This window comes from Dicentrarchus labrax, unplaced genomic scaffold, assembly GCF_905237075.1.
Source record: "Dicentrarchus labrax unplaced genomic scaffold, dlabrax2021, whole genome shotgun sequence".
Classification (NCBI taxonomy): Eukaryota; Metazoa; Chordata; class Actinopteri; family Moronidae; genus Dicentrarchus; species Dicentrarchus labrax.
In genome coordinates this window covers 21,413,964-21,427,461 of record NW_026136715.1, presented here as the reverse complement: position 1 = coordinate 21,427,461, position 13,498 = coordinate 21,413,964, and the positions used below count along the sequence as shown (strand labels likewise).

Sequence of the window (13,498 nt, the reverse complement as noted above, 5' to 3'; positions counted from 1 at the left end):
CGCAGTGAGACAATCAAATTCAGGCCACAAAGCAGAGGAGAGGAAAACAACGTTGCATCATGTTAATGATGTAATCCTAGTCATATCAATGTTATGTAGAAAGATGTTACATTAAAATGCAGTTATTCTTCATCTTTTTTGCCCCCTCACAAGACAGTAATCACTTCCCTGTGGTCACCATCTTTAAACCACTTCTGCTACTATGATGCTGGGATGAATGATGATGAAGCCAGAAATCCCAATTTAAAGCCATTATCTGATGGTTGTGCAAGTTAACTGCCTCCTGTGGCTTTGTTTGTAAATAAACAAACATTCTTATGGTTATAAAGACTGGTTTTAAGTGGTAATTTGCCATTAAAAGCAAATGACACCGGATGATCACAATGAAAATTGCGTCAATCTTTTCCAGTGCTTGGTTACATTGTTTACATGGACAATAATATCCCGTGCTAGGTCACAGCTGCAAAGTCTCTGCAGCTGCTGAGCATTTTTAAGCCAACTTTTTCTTTCTAAGCTCCTCTCCAACCCTTCTCAAAATGTTACTCTGAAAATCTTTTGGTGCTGTCTGGTCTTACCCCCTGTCTTTCTTTCTTTCTTCTCTCTTCCCTCTTTCTCACTGTGGTTTAACATCAGGAAGTGTCTTGTAATTGCTTTAAATAATTGTCCATTCCCCACATGTTATTGCAACATCTCAGAGGAGTCTCTGCTGGCTTGCTCTTCTAGTCTTTCCAGCCCTTCTTTCATATATTATTCACTTTTAAAATGTCTCACATTCCACCATATGTGTGTCTTCATGTTTAATGAACTCCTCTCTTCTCACCCTTTTATCTTTGTGCCCATTCCTTTCACTGTAAGCTTATTCACTAGTATGGTGTATGCTGTAGGGAACAAAGTGGAAAGTTTAAAGTTTCTGCAAAAAAGTTCCATTGTTTTGTAAAACGCATACAGAGTCAGTGCCATACACATAACCACAGCTGGTTTGTAGCTATATCCTTTCCTTTTCAGGGTATTAAGTCAACACCTGGGCTGGTTTCATGATGGAGATTGTATGGAAATCTATAAAATAGCTGATGATGCATTTCACTCAAAACCACAAATGTCATCAAACCTCATGGTGGCACTAGAGGAAAAATCGAGAGATCACCGAAGTCAGGATGCGTCATCCAGTGGTCATTAAGGTCTGTACAGACGTTGGTGTCATCATTCCTATAGAGATATTTCAGTCTGGACAACTTTTGTTTTGTTTCTGTTGCTTGATAAATAGAGTTGCTTGATAAATCCACTCATAAACTGTTCTGTTTTTCCCCTTATTTATTACATCCACTGCAGTTCTAAGGCAACTTCCAGGTAGTAAAAGTGGAAATATCAGAATTTATGAGATGATGCAGACCCCCAGAGTGCATGATCATTTTTGTTTCTGTAAGGCAAGGGATACGAGGAGGCGTGGGTTAAAGTTTCAGGAGGCCCCACGTCTACCTTGAAACTTCCTATGTTTAGTCGCGTAATCACCTTTTTTCTTTCATTACGGTTGTGTTTTTGAGTTTCCATCACTAATTTACAATATGAATTTCTTACACATGTCTTATGAGAACTTGAATTATACAAAAGGAACATTTCTAACCAGCATATCTTCTGTTTCCCTCCCCCCTTCTGTCCTATCTTCTTCCTCCTCCTCAAACCTCCCCTTCTCCAGGGATGAGGTCACCATGTCAGGAAAGATGGCGTGATTATGAGTCCACAATTTTCTTAGCTGGGTGAGTACTGGATATCTTCAGAAACATCTTAGTGCAGACTCTAAGCTCTTCTGTGAGTGTTGGCCTGTATCCAAATTAAGGGAAGAAATACCGACTCAGAGCTTACAAGGAAGCCTTTGAGTTTACAATATTGGCTAAAACTAGCATTCATGGTAACAGATGAATCAGTGTGACACTGTAGAGCAGACTAGGTAGACCAGGCAGGATCTGGACCTTTGGATTTGGTTTTGGTGACTGTGTACCAAAACTTTGGCAGAGACTAAAATACAGGGGGCTGGAACTTTTTAAGACATGGGTGGTCAAGTACCTGGGCGGTGGTTTGAGAATGGCTAGGCCTGGGGCTCAAGCTACTTAATTATTGTAATTTTAGATTCTCTTTACATATGTCAAAGTACTTGAAAGGTGTTATTTTATGATTGTGTTATCTTTTGACTGTAAAATAAACTTAACTCTGTTTTAAACACCATTTTGAAAACTGTGCACTATCTAATGCAAATGGAGAAATTCACAGGCTGTTTCAAGTCTGCCTAATAGTCTAAAGGGAATTTCAAAATTGAGAATAAAGATGGCAAATCCTGATTGCGACTAAATAGATTGTAATAGTATTTTTGGGACAGATTGCACACCCCTACAATGATGCATGTTTGGTCTAAAATCATTATCAAAAGGTGTATGATAAAATCAATATGAATGCAGTTCAAACTAATATTCCTTAGGGTTATCTATGGTCTGAATGTATTTGGCCTCAACTAAACCTTGTTTTAAGAAACTCCAGTCAATCTACATTTATCTCTTTAAAACCAAACAATACTTGTCATTTAATACAACACTGCTTAAATGACTCTGGAAGAGGACTTTTAAAATTTAACTGGCTGTTTGGACATTGCAGCCAACCGCAGAAGAAGCTTCAACAATTTCCTTCTGGTGAAAAAGATGTAGTATGCTAGGACTCCAACACCAGATTTGGTGCCATTTTTAGCCGAATTTGAGAAGTTTTTTTAATGCAAAATGGAAACCTCACCTCTGATTTTGAAGAGGGACTGATATACTTAGTAATTATGATAATGTTTGTCGATATTGTTGTTGCGGTGGAGAGAAAACAGTGAATCTAATAATGTAAATGGTGTAGTTTGCCCTGTACCCTGGATGTGCCCCCAGCTGGAGACGCTACCATCACAAGAACACATGGCAGACAGTAGATTAGCCTATCCAGAGGACTGCCACAGGTGGAGGAGAAGGAGCTCCAGACTATTACTGTTCTTTAAACGCCACCATTAACATCTCAAGTGCCATGTTTGTTTAGACAATTCCTGTGAAGTCTTTAATGTCAATGTCAAAGACCCCCTGCTGTTTTGACTGCTGGACTGAGTTTAACAAGGCAACCCACTCTGACAGTGGCTACAGGCCATGAATTTCCTCCTTAAATTTTGACAGGGTTGTTGTAATGTAATGACAGGGTGTCGGCCCAAAGATGGGTGCCAGAACTGAAGACATTCTGCAGAAATTTGAACTAAAACCTATTATCCCATCACTTCCTGTGCACTTTTTAACTTCATCATAAACATGGTTACAATTGTAGGCCGTCTACATGTGCCAACTCTAAACATCTGTACACAGCACAATCACTTGATCTCAGAGCAGAGTGAAGTTCTTATGAGATAAACTAAATCCAGTGCTCAATTTATCTCAAATTTCAAAGACTACTTTATCTCAGATATGTCAAGTAGATGTGTACCGTCTACATTTTACAGCCTGCTGTCTAACCGACTTTTCCATCTTAAATCTGTCTATTTTGAAGTTTACCAAAGACTACATTGATGTAGATAGAGTTTTTTTTTTTTTTTTTGGTGTTCAAATTAGAGATACCTTCTCACTTGTAGATAATGTTTTACAGTCTCACTACAACTGACTGTGCTTAGATCTTGCACATGCTAAATAGAAGCAATGCCTGAGATAAACTCACTGTTCCTCTACAATTTTGTTCAAATGGCATTAGCCAGCTTGGATCCCCCCTTTGAAGATATTCACAGCTGTACCAAAGACTTACAGTAGTTGTGACCACTCAGCTGTGTTTGTATAAATCAAAATAAACACAAAGTTTCTGCATTTAAGAACCACTGTAACCACACTAAAAACTGAATACTTTTGGATTATTAGAGCTTACATTTTTAGAGGATTTAGAGGATTTTTAGAGATTTAAAGATAGATATTTACATGTATATATCTCTGCATCATTGCTCTTCCCTTGAAACGTGGCCTTCAAGCTACTTACATTCACATGTGTAAGCCACCTCCAGGTACTTGTAAGTGCCAGCACAGGGGTCTCCAAACACTGAGTTGCTTGCTTTAACAATACAGCTGTTTTCCCCATTACAGCTGTGAAGGCAGAGTAACTAAGAGTGAATACAGGCATGGAGCATATAAAATCTGTGTTTTTTTCAACACAGGCGAAAGTGGATGGCATCACAAATTTGCAGCTACTACTGTACTGCAGTTAGTCTGAGGTACAAGTTGACAAAGAGTGGCTGACTGTACCTTTCAGAAACGTGGCTGGTTGAATAATAAATTTGTACTACTTGTTTTGTAGCCTGGTTCAATTTATCTTGCTTTATTTTTTACTAATGTTCGCCTCTCATCTGTTCCCTGTGACTCTTGAGAAGGCTACATCCAAAAAAAAGTGGAGATGTGTGACATCCTCAAAGAGAATCTCATCATTTTTATGAAAGTGATAAAAGATGTATTTCTCAAAACTGGTAAGATTAATCCTCTTGTACTCCCCTCAACTATGAGCTACCTAATACATTCAGCCCCAAAGAGTCTCCCTGACACCTCGCATCAAATGTCCCGTTTCCACTGGCCTGGTAGGCTATAGCACACTTGGGTGGGGATCACTGCATCCTGGGAACCTATGTCTCTACAGCATTGCACTAAACTGAACATATGTGGTCACACAGCTACCTGAGAAAAAAGCCCAATTTACAAAGGGTCTACCTTCTCTTGAGCAGAGCCAAAGTGTCTGTCAGAGAGCAGTCTGTTGTAGAAGTTTTGTATGAAGGTTGTCCTTCACTGCAGGTCACACTGTCTGCATGTCCGTACAGTGCTGTCTCAACACTAATCACTCCAATATCTGTTACATAAAGAGGGGCACATTAGGGAGAAAAAGACAGAGTTGAAGAAGAAATACATTTTTGAGGGACAAAAAGATTATCTTTATTTACAATCATCATTTATTTAACTACAGGAGCAACTCTAATGGATTTCATCAAAGTAACCCTTTCTCAAGTATTGCTGTTTTTGTCAATCACTACCTATTGTTCAAAAAAAAAAGCTATCTGATCAACTGATTCTGTAAACATACTGACTACATTTGTATTCCATAAAAAATTAGTTTTTGGTTTTCTCTTCCTGGTTGAGTCAGATGACAAAAACATTTACAACCAATCAGCTCTTTACTGTCGCCCAAATAAAAGTAAGCACTGCTGTGGACAGAAAGTTTTGGGAAATAGAGTCATACCACAGCTCAGTCGATGGACATGGTTGCCTTCACAGGTGGTAACTGTCTCTGTGGGGACACCTAAAAACAGATATTGAGGTATTAGTTTAAGCACATTATTTAAAAATGTATTCAAGCATCATCTTACCATACACACACACACACACACACACACACACACACACACACACACACACACACACACACACACACACACACACACACACACACACACACACACACACACACACACACACACACACACACACACACACACAGATATTTACCTGCACTTGCAAGCAGACATGTTGCTGCAAGCACTAAAAAAGAAACAGCACTGTTAGAGTGTTATCCAAACTCAAAAACAGAACACAGAACAAGTTTTAAATGAATTATACTGTGCCCTGAAACCATGAAGAGATATAAAGGGATGTGTTGGCTTGTTTATTAATATAAGTATACTCACAGAGTGTGATGCTGAAGCAAAGCATGGTTTTAAAAGACACTGTGGTATGTTACCAGTGACATACCACTGACGGTGGAAACATACACACACTCAGTATTTAATCATTTCAGATCTAGGGCAGTCTGTGTCTATTGTGCAAACCTGACTCCAGTGGCTTCTATGCAACTGGCTATAATTTCAAGAAAGAGAATAACATGACCCCAGGAGGGACGGCAGACATCAAAGCACAGGCTGAAAAGGCCAATTTGAAGTCTTTAGTTAACCAGGGAAAGCATACAGACACACACACAGGGAAACTGAAGAAGAACAACATTAATACAATTAAACACATTGAATACTTTATTGTAAGTGTTATAACTGACAAAGCTTAAATGTGTATCAGTAGCTATTATATCTGGCCACTTTTAAGACCAGTTTCTATGTGTAATCAGAGCCTGTCTCCTACAAATTATGCTTATATCATACTAAATGATTTTGCTGATGTGTTTAGATGATCTTTTTATATAATATAATTATCATCCTGCATCCAGTTTGTGGTTGGGTTTAGGCTACATAGACACTATGTTTAGTAAAAGATTGGCATTTTAGTTTTAATATGGCATAAGCAAACTTGTCGTCTTTGCCAACATTTAACTAAGACCATACCAACGGCTTTGAGTTTCCTAAACAGAGAGACGAAGGTGGTATCCTTAAAGTAGTACATATGTACTATTCATGATGATAACTGTTTGAGTTTAGTGAGATTCTTGGCATAAGATGTCTGTCAAAGTTAAACTGGGAGTGCTGATGTAAAATCCCAACTTTGCTTTGCTGTGTTTACAGTAACCACAGAAAACAATGAGATGCACTAAACACCCTAAATAATAAGAAATTACAAAAATTACAAATGCATAAAGCTGGACATCATAGCAATGATAAAATATGCAGCCAAAGGGAGGATGTAAAGGGAGAATAAGACAGGTCCTAGGACTGACCCTTGATGAACTCCATAGGATGGAGGCGCTCTCTCAGATGGCATAGATCTGATGATCTATGTTGCATTGAAACCAGTGCAAATCAAAACAACTAAAATGCAATCTTACCACAATCAGACTGTTTACTTAGCTTTTTATTGAGTGAATATCATCATTGACAAAGAAAAAGGACTTTTTTTTATATCCAAAGCAGGCTGGCAAGCAGTGTTTAAACAAATGACATGTTCTTTAAAATGCAATAGACTGTGGTGCCCTTCTGAGCTAAAAGGAACAAAATAAAGCACATTTATGATTTAAGCTGAAGTACACTGCACAGAGAGGAGAGTCATCCAGAGTACTTGTTTTGGAAAATGGGGGGCTCAGTGGGAGTAGGGAAAACAGAAATCAGAATATTTTTTAGATGACTGGAGACAACTGGACCTAAAGTTGCAGTCAACAATGATCTGTTGTTGCCTGCATGTCTGGAGGCTAGGCAAGAGCAGTTGTCACTTGTTATGCAATGGTTTGTAAAAAAAAAAAAGTCTGATGGACCAGGCATAACCTGATTGGGCCAGACGTGGGAGTGAAGTCCTGGTTGGCTCCACTGTAAAGTTTGTTGGCCAATAATAATATAATCAATAGGGATTTTTCTACTTGGGAAAGAAACAAAACTATTGCAGAAAACAGACTGAAAAATAAAATTTCAGACCGAAAATCACAGATCACAATGAGAAGGAAAGGAAGGAAGAAAAGAATACAAAATATTGATAGCCCAAACTACACTCACTACAGCGAAATATATTTTACTGTAATGATGAGTAAAACAAAAAAAATGGTATGAATTTTATTTGTACCATTGATTGGCCATTGAGTTCACCAATTGACATAACAATATTGTCATATTGGACAAATGTAGCATTAGAGGAAAGGTCAGCGATCGCTTAAGTCATTAGGTTTCATCCTCCGGGCACCCTGGATTATATGTGCCATTATATATGTTCTGTTCCATTCAGGTCAAATTCAAGTCATTGTGCTGCTAATGTGCATGTTGGCTGACTAGAAAGTCTCTGCTACACTAAATTTAAAGGAACCTTAATATAATCGGTAACACCTGTGTTTACCCTCCTGTTGCATGTCAAAATGTCTTCTGTGAAAAAGTGTAGTCCATCTTTTAACCTGATATACTAGCAGGCAAGAGACAGTACGCTCTCGGTCTGTCATCACACACGATTGGTCGCACGCACATAGACATCAACACAGCATTCAGTCAGTGCATGGCAACGCACAGAGTGCAAGAGGCCAAGCAGTGCTGCACAATGGACAGCAACTCTGTATAATTCTTAGGTTTATTGGTGAGACTGGAGTCTCTGTTAACGGTGACAGCAGTTTCATATGAACCTCATTTTAAGTCCTCCACAGGTTGAATGTGCATTAGTAGATCCACGTATATGCTCATCTCCTGTCTGTAATGGCAATCTCCTCACTGTCCTGCATTATTATAAACTATGATAACCCGGTTATCGCCTGCATCCATTCACTCCCTCTCTCTCTCTTCTTCTCCTTGTAGTTCTCATGGTGTATTAGTTGAGTGTTCCTGCCTGTGTGGCTGTGGTTGCACATAGAGTGTAGGTTTTCAAGTTTGCGGTCTGTTGTAGTGTAAAACATTCTAAAATTAGTGTAAAATGTTATTATTAGGAATGAATGACTGCAAAGACGATGGATTTTGCACAGCATTTAATGTCATTATATAGACTGACTTTCTCTCAGACCCCCAACTGTGATTGACTTGCTTGAAAAATAATGCCCCCTTAAATTTCCGCCTTTACTTCAGTTTTTTTCTCTAAATATTACGGCTAAGCTAAGTTATAGCTAAGTTCAGTGTTAAGCCCTTCTCACGCCAAGTCTGTATTTTTCATCCAATTGTTGAATGTTTCAAAGTAACTAGAGGCTCACATTGTTTTTACACAACAACTCAAAAACTTTTATCTATCAATAAAGGTTTCAGAACATGTTTGATTTTCTGTTGTTTTTTTCGCACGAGTCAGATGAGGACAGCACACAGACAGCAGGAGGAGAGGGGGGACAGCTCAGCCTCTTGTAGCTGCGGTGCAAAATGCAAGATGCAGCCAGACAGTAGCGACAGCCAGCAGAGGAACCTCCACTGGAGAGAAACGGGAGGAAATGAGAGAAGGTAGTGGAAGACAGAGTGACAACAGTGAGCAGAAAGCTCCTTTATCAGCAGGTGAGAGTCTCCTTCATCTTGACACCTTGGATCCAGTATTCCCTTTTTCTATGTTCAAGTGAGAGGACCACAAAATAATTTGCATTGATGACTACGTCTCGTATTGTGTATTTCATAACGAATAAAATAATAAGACACATTGGACCTGTGCAAGGTGTCTATGCGTAACGATTTTAATCAGAAGACAAATTCATCCAAAAAATGTGGCCTTGGTGTGCAAAGGCCTATGCCCCTTTTTTCTACCAGGCAAGCATAGCTACTAATTTCTCATTAGTAGTATGCTTGCTTTGATAATGTGAGTTGACCAAGAGCTAGCTCGCTGGCCAGCTAACGTAACCTTTGTAACAATAGCTACCATTGGAGACGTATGTAGTGGCGTAGTGACATCTGACAGCTCTGAACACCAACACCAACCTAGAACGAGCACTAGGTTCGCATTGGTGGATAGGGGTAGTGGGATCACTGAATTTATTTCTAATTTGCTTTGGACCAGGAACAACAACAGCATTTCAGTTTTTCAGTATTTAAGAAGTTAGATAACATCCACTGTTTTATTTCTAATAGGCATTCTTCTACCTTGACCAGCTGATGACAGGTGTCAGGCTTAATGGAGCTGTAAAGCTGAGTATCATCTGCATAGAATGAAAACCTTGTTTGTAATGTTTAATTAATGTACCAAGGGGCAAAATGTGAATAAAGACAAGAATAGGACCAAGCACAGATGTTTTACAAGACACAATTCCAGTAAGAAAGCTATTTATTATCTGTAGTAGTGGGCTCAGAATTCTGGAACAAACAGGATCTGATAGGAATTATCAAGCTTTTCTTGTGCATATTTCCTTATTCTACTTTTGTTGAATAATTATTATAAAAATTGCAATATAATAAAAACCTTATCACAAACTGACAAGGCACATGCTGCTGATGTATTCTATTTAATAAATTTATGTAGTGATCACAGGATCTGCAAAAAAATAGATACAAAATTTATTTCAGATAAATATTTAAGTTTTTTAAGTGTAAAATGTATTTTTTTTTTCTGTACAGCTCCTTAATTCAAATAAACACAAAGTTTCTGCATTTAAGAACCACTGTAACCACACTAAAAACTGAATACTTTTGGATTATTAGAGCCTACATTTTAGGATTTTTAGAGATAAAAGAGATTTAAAGATATATATTTACATGTATATATCTCTGCATCATTGCCTTTCTCTTGAAACGTGGCCTTCAAACTACTTACATTCACATGTGTAAGCCACCTCCAGGTACTTGTAAGTGCCAGCACAGGGGTCTCCAAACACTGAGTTGCTTGCTTTAACAATACAGCTGTTTTTCCCAGTACAGCTGTGAAGGCAGAGTAACTAAGAGTGAATACAGGCATGGAGCATATAAAATCTGTGTTTTTTTCTGTACTGTACTGTTAGCCTGAGGTACAAGTTGACAAAGAGTGGCCGACTGTACCTTTCAGAAACGTGGCTGGTTGGATGTGCACAGTCAGTGTTTCGGATTTTAGAGGGAGACCGTTGGTAAGAGCATGTGGTCTGGTCGTGGCGTCCATAATCAGCACTGTACACATTTATAACCAGCCCTTCATCTAGCAGAAAGAGGATGAGGAGTTGAAAGCAGTGCTGATGCATAAGTGTCATGAAAATATAATAATGCTGTTTTTACATACAAAATTTTTTTTTTTTACCACAATGCAGGTGTGCCAGAGAGTGCTCACATGTCACTTGGTGAGCTGTGAAAATAACATTAATCACATCAAACATGTATTTTTAACCCCTCACACCCAGTTGATGTATTTAAATAAGATCTGCAAATAAGATCACACTAAAATAAAACTTAAGTGTAGGTCCCTGTCTTTATCTAATGACTAATAGTAAACTAGGAACATTTCAGCCCTAAAATTGTGAGAGGAAAATCACACACAGAATGTCCAATCAATGTGAAACCATTAAAACCATTGGACAAACAGGCAGAAAAACAGAAGACAAATATCTGTAAAAAAGAAAAACTTGTGACTGACTTGCTGGGAAGCAGTTGTACTTGGTCTGCAGATATTTGTAGGTGCCCCTGCAGGGATCAGATGCTCCGAAACCATTTGGACTTAGTTCACACAGCCTTTTTCCATCACACCTACAGAGAGAAGATAAAGAGCATGATTCAAGCAGAATCACAACAAAGCTGAAATACACTGGCCTCGGTTAATGTATGAGACTAGATCTTTCCTCACTCCGTGATGAGTTAGTCGCCATTTTCATATCAAAGCTGAAGAATAATAAATTTGTACTACTTGTTTTGTAGCCTGGTTCAATTTATCTTGCTTTATTTTGGACTAATGTTCGCCTCTCATCTGTTTCCTGTGACTCTTGAGAAGGCTACATCCAAACAAAAGTGGAGATGTGTGACATCCTCAAAGAGAATCTCATCATTTTTATGAAAGTGATAAAAGATGTATTTCTCAAAACTGGTAAGATTAATCCTCTTGTATTCCCCTCAACTATGAGCTACCTAATACATTCAGCCCCAAAGAGTATCCCTGACACCTCGCATCAAATGTCCCGTTTCCACTGGCCTGGTAGGCTATAGCACACTTGGGTGGGGATCACTGCGTCCTGGGAACCTAAGTCTCTACGGCATTGCACTAAACTGAACATATGTGGTCACACAGCTACCTGAGAAAAAAGCCCAATTTACAAAGGGTCTACCTTCTCTTGAGCAGAGCCAAAGTGTCTGTCAGAGAGCAGTCTGTTGTAGAAGTTTTGTATGAAGGTTGTCCTTCACTGCAGGTCACACTGTCTGCACGTCCGTACAGTGCTGTCTCAACACTAATCACTCCAATATCTGTTACATAAAGAGGGGCACATTAGGGAGAAAAAGACAGAGTTGAAGAAGAAATACATTTTTGAGGGACAAAAAGATTATCTTTATTTACAATCATCATTTATTTAACTACAGGAGCAACTCTCTTCAGATGACAAAAACCTTTACAACCAATCAGCTCTTTACTGTCACCCAAATAAAAGTAAGCACCGCTGTGGACAGAAAGTTTTGGGAAATAGAGTCATACCACAGCTCAGTCGATGGACATGGTTGCCTTCACAGGTGGTAACTGTCTCTGTGGGGACACCTAAAAACAGATATTGAGGTATTAGTTTAAGCACATTATTTAAAAATATATTCAAGCATCATCTTACCATACACACACACACACACACACACACACACACACACACACACACACACACACACACATACACACAGATATTTACCTGCACTTGCAAGTAGACATGTTGCTGCAAGCACTAAAAAGGAAACAGCACTGTTAGAGTGTTATCCAAACTGACAGAACAGAAACAGAACAAGTTTTAAATGAATTATACTGTGCCCTGAAACCATGAAGAGATATAAAGGGATGCGTTGGCTTGTTTAGCAAGACAAATAATATTTGACAAAATAACATCCAATATTTCCTAAGTAATAACCACTTATCTTTGTATTAATATAAGTATACTCACAGAGTGTGATGCTGAAGCAAAGCATGATTTTAAAAGACGCTGTGGTATGTTACCAGTGAGACTGATGGTGGAAATACACACACACTCAGTATTTATTCATTTCAGATCTAGGGCAGTCTGTGTCTTTTATGCAAACCTGAGTCCAGTGGCCTCTATTCAACTGGCTATAATTTCCATAATGAGAATAACATGACAATTGTTAAAGGAAATTGTGTTATTTACATACAGCCTAATGTAAACGTGTTTATCTTAATCAAAGAAAGCATCATTGATTATGGCAACACATAAACATGGTGAGAGCCAAGGGCATTTTGTTGTGCAGAGCCTGGGAAGTTTGATGATAAACACGTTTTGTCACGGGGGAAGAGACAGTGAAAGTCTTTTTCCCAGGAGCTGTATCTATGTGTCCGGATCCTCCTGTCCTGCAGGTCAGGCAAACAGGTGTGTCACACATCAGCAGCTGTAATGGCACATGATCCTTGACTTTAAATCAGTCCATGAACTCTGGTTGTTGTTTGAACAAAGAGAGTGTCACTGTGAGCGAAAGGTAGGGAGTTTCTCATAGAACATCCTCATTCAGGGAAACGTTTGATTATTGATGAATCAAGGAATCCCATCCCCTCAGGAAGAGCATTTAGGCAAGGCGACTGTGAGGTTCGAAAGAAAAAGTGGGGAAACTGCTTTCTGAATTAAACCCTTCATATTCCAGATTTGTATTGTACTTTGTGCAATCCGAAGAATAAACCACATTGTACTGGAAGAAGTATGTTCATCTGTGTCTCAGTGTTAAAAAAAAAAAATCTATTCCTAGTTATTCCTAGGTATGGAAAAATAAAAAATAAGTACAAAATTAATACAATTTAGCACACTGAATTGGGGCTCCCTTGAAGGAATTCCTCAAGAAACATGTTGGGACTGAAAAGATTCCTCCAAAGTGGCAATGGTGAGGAACACTTTGGCTCTTCTGCTTCTAAGATTGCAGGCACTGATCTCCTTAATCAGTTTTAATCACTTAAAATATCTAAATTTAAAAGTTCCTCACCACAAAGCTGTATTTAGTTGTATTAGT

The 13,498-nt window shown here is 38.6% G+C and overlaps 1 protein-coding gene and 1 long non-coding RNA gene across 3 annotated transcripts; one reads left to right on the top strand and one right to left on the bottom strand.

Moving 5' to 3' along the window:
• The first annotated feature begins 1,202 nt into the window (after positions 1 to 1,202).
• On the top strand, positions 1,203 to 9,047 carry LOC127377205 (uncharacterized). Its single transcript, XR_007887648.1, has 2 exons — positions 1,203 to 1,754; positions 8,708 to 9,047. It is a non-coding gene; the product is annotated as an uncharacterized LOC127377205 (long non-coding RNA).
• On the bottom strand, positions 8,386 to 12,580 carry LOC127377203 (L-rhamnose-binding lectin SML-like). 2 transcript variants are annotated; one of them, XM_051424914.1, is made up of 9 exons: positions 12,430 to 12,580; positions 12,184 to 12,216; positions 11,982 to 12,041; positions 11,620 to 11,755; positions 10,938 to 11,047; positions 10,605 to 10,649; positions 10,373 to 10,505; positions 10,152 to 10,255; positions 8,386 to 8,827 (listed from the first exon to the last, which is right to left on the bottom strand). In XM_051424914.1, exons 1-9 carry the CDS (start codon positions 12,452 to 12,454, stop codon positions 8,754 to 8,756), a joined length of 720 nt encoding a protein of 239 aa, XP_051280874.1. In that variant the 5' UTR covers positions 12,455 to 12,580; the 3' UTR covers positions 8,386 to 8,753. The 2 variants fall into 2 exon arrangements, with proteins under 2 accessions (XP_051280874.1, XP_051280876.1); XM_051424916.1 differs by lacking the exon at positions 8,386 to 8,827 and adding an exon at positions 9,648 to 9,872 and having other exon boundaries at positions 12,430 to 12,577.
• Positions 12,581 to 13,498: the final 918 nt, after the last annotated feature.